This window comes from Trachurus japonicus, chromosome 11, assembly GCF_045865225.1.
Source record: "Trachurus japonicus isolate A0001 chromosome 11, Traja_1.0".
NCBI lineage: Eukaryota > Metazoa > Chordata > Actinopteri > Carangiformes > Carangidae > Trachurus > Trachurus japonicus.
In genome coordinates this window covers 3,739,730-3,746,783 of record NC_140917.1, presented here as the reverse complement: position 1 = coordinate 3,746,783, position 7,054 = coordinate 3,739,730, and the positions used below count along the sequence as shown (strand labels likewise).

The 7,054-nt window shown below is 42.5% G+C and overlaps 1 protein-coding gene across 1 annotated transcript in view; it reads left to right on the top strand.

Moving 5' to 3' along the window:
* Positions 1 to 4,258, top strand: part of LOC146977914 (tektin-2-like) — a 4,452-nt gene extending 194 nt beyond the window's left edge. Inside the window, exons 2-7 of the mRNA XM_085790535.1 lie at positions 687 to 879; positions 1,006 to 1,120; positions 2,236 to 2,343; positions 2,451 to 2,594; positions 2,685 to 2,764; positions 4,060 to 4,258. Coding sequence (XP_085646661.1) covers positions 687 to 879; positions 1,006 to 1,120; positions 2,236 to 2,343; positions 2,451 to 2,594; positions 2,685 to 2,764; positions 4,060 to 4,258 — 839 coding nt within the window. The remainder of the gene's footprint in view (positions 1 to 686; positions 880 to 1,005; positions 1,121 to 2,235; positions 2,344 to 2,450; positions 2,595 to 2,684; positions 2,765 to 4,059) is intronic.
* Positions 4,259 to 7,054: the final 2,796 nt, after the last annotated feature.

Sequence of the window (7,054 nt, the reverse complement as noted above, 5' to 3'; positions counted from 1 at the left end):
TGAGAATAACGCAGCAGAATCGCCGTTTATGGTCGGAACTACGACGGTATGTGATCGTCTTCCAACCTCTGACTTTAATTCTTGATGAATGAAAACATGAGTCTGTCTTGCGCCGGTCGAAGAATTCTACGGTGCACGCGGAGGCTCATAAATAGTAGTGTGAAAACGCTTCGCTTTTCCAAAACTCCTCGTTGTCCCTTTAAATATATATATATATTTATTTCAAGCATGTAAAACAAAATAGGGCACAATTTCAGTTTGTTCCTTCATATGTACAGTAAATAACATAGACAAGTTGAAGAACCAAAAAAAACACCAAAACACAAAAGCATAATCATACATACTGTATTTGAAAAGGAGTGAGAAGAAGCTGTGCTCATTGAATCCCACCCCTTTTCCACAAATAATAAATAGATCGATTACTTGTCCCACTTCATTAATTGCTCTTCATTCCATCGTTAGAAACAAAGCACTGTACATAATGTAAATATGCCAGATTATAGCCACGACTAATTGAGGTCTAACCGCAGGCAGGTTGTTGTAATAGTAAAAAAGACACATGAGAAATACATAGAAGAACCATAGAAGACCAATACAAGCAGAATACTGACTCATTGAAGAACACACACAGGCAAGCACAATAAAACAAAAATCAACAGTGACCATAACGAGGAAAAGAAAAACAGATTTCTCTCTCTCTCTGAACTCCTCTTCTTCGTCCCGTCTCGTCTCCAGCGTCCTGCAGGAGGCTCGCCACCAGCTGACCTCTGACCTCCAGAACAAGATGGACGCTCTGGACATCGACATGTCCTGTCTGTCCCTCACGATAAAGTCTGCTCAGATCTCTCTGAAGACAAACCCCACGCGTGTCCCCTCAGGGTAAAAATACAGACATCACCTCCATGTTTTTAACCATTTTCTATACTGTCACACAGTCACACAGAAATAGAAACACTGACCGTGTTTCTATTTCTGTCTCTGTCTCTGTTTCTGTCCCGGCTGCAGCTCCTCCACCCCCCAGGAGTGGATCCAGTTCAGCCAGTACAACGTGTCCCGGGCCCAGGACGCCATGCAGCTGTCCCAGCAGATGAGGGAGGACATGAGTCTCACCAGAGCCCAGGTGGGTGTGATATAAATAAATACACCTCTATATTTATATTTATACTAATAATACAAATAATATAAGTTTTGTTTTTACAGAATTGTCCCCTACGGAAGCCCTAATGAAATGAAACTTGGTTTTAGAGATAACATCATAATTAATTATTGATCATTCATCATTCAGTGCAGCAACATCAGAGGAGCAGGAATATATTGATTAGTGATCAATCAACAATAAACATGACTGTGCATCATCCAAGAGGAAGTTTCAGCTTCATCTTACTGAGTCTGATCTTGTCATCCGCTACATTAGCTACCAACTTCATGGGCGTCTCCATGGTATTCACACCCCTTGAACTTTTCACATTTTGTGACGTTACAACCACAAACTTCAATGTGTTTTCCGACAAACAAACAAAGAGTTACCGGGTGCTCACAGGTGAGGATTAGACTCCAGACAATTTGTTCAGGTGCTCATGAAGTTGAGAAGTCCAAAGTAGAAAAGGAAAAGTGAAACACTTACTTCAGGCACCGGTCTTCGTCAGGGCGTGACTTCTAACGCCCTGACGAAGACCGTCTGGTCGAAACCAGTCAGCATCTCATATATTTTAATAGAGATATGCCCTAAATAAAATAAAGGCTTTTTAAAGAATTCCTTGGCTCAGTCGGAGTGCCTAAAGTAAGCGTTTCGCATTTTCTTTTTCTACTTTGGACTTCAAGGTATTTTATTGGGATTTTATGTGACAGACCAACACAAAGTAGCACATAATTGTTAAGTGGAAGGAATTTGATACATGGTGTTTTTACAAATAAAATACCCAATCCCAATAAAATATATTGAAGTTTGTGGTTGTAACGTGACTAAATGTTTGCAAGGCGCTGTATGTCGTTATCTCAGAAAAACAAAGTTAATTTTTTTGAGCTTTCAAGAAAATCATCTTGAAAATGATAGTGTACGACTGTGTGTGACCCCTCGGGGCTTCCGTAGTCTCAACAATAATAATATCAACTTAAACTGAATGAAACACAAACTCTAATTCCTGCTTCAGAGAATCTTGCAGGTTGTCAGAGAACACGCTGCAGCAGTTCCAGTGTTGTTGTGTGTTACTGATGTTGTGAGTTCCTGTTCCTCAGCTGCAGAACGAGTTGGAGACTCAGCGTCGAGCCACAGAGTTCGCTCTTCGTAAGCGGAACCACCACGAGGAGCAGGCCCGCGACGAGCTGCAGTGGCAGATCAAAACTGTGAGACATCCAACGTGTTCATCATGACGTCGAGTCGAGTTTTTCGTCTCTTTTTATTTTGTCTTTGTGGAGATGAAACCTGCAGCTGTGACTGTGTTTGTCCGCAGACCGAGGACGAGATGACGGAGATGGAGAACGACATCCAGGGCCTGGACGCCGACATGCGGGCCAAGACGGCCTCGCTGAAGCTGGCTCACACCCGGCTGGAGAACCGGACCGGACGACCGGGAGCGGACCTATGCAGAGACGAGGTTCTGGACCGGCGGGTGTGCGGTTTGTTCAAACAGAAGCTGAGAGTGCCGAGTGCTGATTGGTTCTCTCTGTTTCCTGTCTGATTGCAGGTTCAGCTCGGCCTCGTCTCCGAGGTCCATCAGCTGGAGACCAGCATCACGGCTCTGAAGCAGAAGCTGGCTGAAGCTCAGTGAGTCTGAACAAAGACGTTTTTAGTTTTTGTTTTAGTTTCAGTCTCTTTATAGCCTGACAACGACCGGTAGACCTCGGCTCAACCCAGGGGGCGGGATGAAGGCTGACTTTCAAACTGCCTCAGCACCAATAGGGTAGCGCTACGACCAATCAGAGCAAAGAGCAGGATGACGGAGCAAGCTGGTAGATTAAACTTTTCCCATATCCCGTCGGCAAAACACCAAATACATCCTTCTTCTAAATGAATGACTTCAGTGCAGTTTCTTGCTCAACTTTTAAAGAAAATGGCAAGTTTAATTCTTTCAAAGTTGATGCCAACGCCGATTCAAACGATTCCTTTGCCAAAGCCATCTTGTCATGTTTTTCACCGTCGCAAGTATGTCGTCATGGCGTTAAGCCGCCCAACGACTCTCTAAACAGATAGAGCGCTGTGATTGGTCAACACAAATGGTGTTCGAGACTAAAAAAGTTCCTATGGCTCGTTTCTAGACCCACCTACGGAGCAAAGAGATTTGCTGCCGTTAGGGTGCAGCTATATTTCTAGGCTAGTCTCTTTATTTATTTCAGTTTCTTTTAAAAAAGGAAATAGAAACAGTTTAATACAAAAAAAATGCAACTCCTAAATGAAAGGGGCCACAAAGAAGCAAACTTATGTAGTCTACCCCTTTTTTCAAGAAATCTTTTTACAAATTAGGTAATATATGTATCAAAACAAAAGAAGAAAGAAGACAAATAGAATAAAATAAATTAAAATGATGGCTGTAGATCAGCTCATCATTCCTAGGTCTGAATGTCGCCATGCAACATGTTTTATATCATTCTTGCAACAGCCAAACGCACCGCAAACGGCCAGATGCTGCACATACAGAAATGATGCAAAACCAAAAACACACAAATGCAACTGAGAAATGCTGCAATCACAGAAACTATTCAGAACCATGAAACAAATGAGAAAGAAAAATGTTGCAAAATGCTTTTTCTGTTGCATTTGTTCTGTGTGTTTGTGTGTTTTTGGTTTTACATAATTTCTGTATTTGCAACATCTGGCCGTTTGCGGCGTGTTTGACCACCGTATGAATCAGATCTGGAAAACAATAGAAAAACTCGTCTGTTCATAGAAACCTGCAGACTTTTCCTTTTGTAGCAAATGTATAAAAAGGGGCGGGGCATTACATCTGTCATATGAGCTGCAGTTCCACATTTCACCACGGTGGCAGAGTGGCCCTGTCTGTGTTTGTAGCAGAAGCATCAGCAGCAGAATAGACCAGTAACAGCTCCTCTCTCTCTGGTCAGACTCTCTCTGCAGAAGATGAAACTCCATCACAGCCGGATGCTTCAGGATCTGTCCAGGAAGCAGGAAGCTCTGTCTCTGGAGCAGCGCAGCCTGAAGACTCGCAGCCAACTGCCGCCCGCGTCCTGCTCCGGGAAAACGCTGGTGGTGCCGCTCATGAACTCCAGTGGGCGGAGCAACCTGCAGCTGCTCGCTCAGTGACAGGAAGACGACAAAGAAGATTGCGTCCGAGTGTTCAATCTTAATATTTATATTTAGCTTCATGTTTTTAACAATTGGCAGCTTTTACCTAAACAAACTGAACAATAATTAAAGCAGAAGTAAGCGATCCGGTTGTTTTGGCTAATGCTGGGTTCCAGGCAGGCTTTTGAAACCGTAAGTTACAGCTTCAAGTCACGACTTACGACTTTGTAGCGTTCCAGGCAACCCACTCGTGTTTTTCCGACCTGTTTTACCTGTGAAAGTCACTATAACGGCCACTCGTAACTTCCGACCCGTTAACTCGTACCAGATCGAACTGGTACGACTTCACAAGTCGGAAAAACACAAGTTACGGGCTGCCTTGAACGCACCATAACTTCTTGTCAGCCGATGGAGTTAGCAGCCCCGACCCTTGTCATGGATCTATCGGCCCTCGTCCCTACGTCACCACATTCAGGCGCATCCCTTGGCTGCACACACAGCCCTTCATGCCGTTCTCTCTCCTCATTGGATAAAGGTTGTAGGATACAAGAAAAGTTTTCTCCTCGGCTCAGAGCAGAGTGACTGACAGACCCGTGTTTCAGACCAAACACTCTATGTAAGTGATTGCCGTCGGAAGATATAACTATTTAAGACTTATATTAACACAAACATTCCGCTTACTTCTGCTTTAATCAACTTAATTAGTTACTGAAGAAAAAACAAAACAATTTTCTGGATTTTATTGATTGATTTAAAAAAATAACTGTGATAGGAAACATTCTCCTGACCTGATTGAGGTTTTGATGGCCTATATAGAAATACTGAAACAGGAAATGACTCTGTCACCCTTCATTGATCGAGCAGAAACTGAGCTCACGTTCGTGTGTGCATGAGGTCGTTACTGTTATCGAGCCTCAGCTTTAATGGCCGTCACACTGTTTGATCAGCATGTTAATGACATGAACTCTGACTCAGACAGTGAATGCACCGTTTAGATTTAAAAAATAAGAAACAACAGAGCAGGTAACAACTCACCTGCCTCAGCAATGATGTCGTCAGATTGATCGGTCATTGATCAGTATTTAAAGACACAGATCTGTTTTTAATCATCAGCTTTTACAGTTAATGAGATAGAATATAATCAATAACGTCAAAAAATCAGTTTTACCTTCAGTGTTTCTGGATCCAAACAGTTATAAATATATTAAACACTGTGAAAATTAAAACGTCTCCATGTTAGAGATCAGAGTTAATGTTCATGTTGGTTTTTAGGTAATAAACAAAGTAAATACGTCGTCATTACTTTGCAAACATTCATGGGAAGATATGAGGAGGGAAACAGGAAGTGGTGAGGCTTTTAAAAACAAAAGCCCTGATTTTTATTGGATTTTATTTTCCTTTATATGTTTCAAGATGTTTGGTCCTTTTAGTCTATGATTATTTCCCCTCTAATATTTTTATTTCCATTTAATTCCCACTAAATTTTACTTCCACAAATCATCTCAAAAGTGGTTTGTTGTTTTTGTACGTACTTTTATTTCTGGTTTTCATTGTATTCATTTATTTTTAATATCTAACATTTTCATTCCATGTTTCACACAGCTTGCGTTTTATTATTTTATTATCTTATCTTTCCTGACTGCCTGACATTTATTGTCTTAGGCTATTTATTATTACTTGACTTTTATTCTGTAAAGCACTTTGTGTTGCATTATTTGAAAAGTGCTGTACAAATAAAGACTGAGCGATTGATTCATTGACTGATTGATTAGGCTACATATCAGTGTGTGTGTGGTTGTTTTGCACTCTCTTTCATGTTTTGAACCTGTGCAGGTTTTTTCCTGGGAGATGGTTTCCTGGTATCCGTCACTCTGCTCTAATAAAATGCCTCTGCAACGTGTCAACGGTGATTTTCTGCTCCATTTTCTTCAACTCGACAGCGTTTAGCGTGACACACCCACTCTGTCACACACACACACACAAACTAAGGAACTCATTCTCCACCATAAAAACAAGTCATTGTTTCCCAGAGCTCGGACCGTCCTCAGCACTTTTATGACTTTACAGCCGAGCCCTCCAGTTCATGTCGACGGCCCCGGCTGAGCCATGTGCTTCCTGACTCGCTGGATTATTCTGAATCATTTCACTTAAGGGCCCAGATGCTACCTGTCTGTTGCCCTCCGCTGAGAGGGCAATTAAGGAGAAAAACCTGGTGCCGGCTAAATGCCCCCCTCCTTCTGCCTGACTGGATGCATCTCCTTATCTGCATCTCTGTCGTGATGTCGTGTGCACCTCGCCCCCTTCGAGCCCACATGCATCAGCATATTGTGGCCAACGCCTCTTTTTTTTGTGTGTGTGTGTTTGTCCACGCTCTGTCGACTCTGAACATGACACAGGTGGAGACTCCAGACTGAAGAGCGGCTGGACTGGAAGTTTCCTTTCAAAGACGCTGTAGTTTACCAACGGAGAAGACACAAGATCGAACGTGCAGAAGATTTGATTGAGACTCTGACTGTTGGATGAATTTGTTGGACTTTGTCATGGTAACCTGGAGGAGAGTTAGAGGTTAGGGTTGAGTGTCCTTTCGAAGATGCAGCGGTTTACCAACAGTGAAGATACAAGATCTAACGTGCAGAAGATTTGATTGAGACTCTGACTGTTGGATGAATTTGTTGGACGACGTGTCTTTGTCACGCCAACCTGGAGAAAAGTTAGACATTGGGATTGAATTTCCTTTCAAAGAGGCTGTGGTTTTCCAACGGACAAGAAACGACTGATTGAGACTGTGACTTTGTTGGACAACTTTGTCTCTGT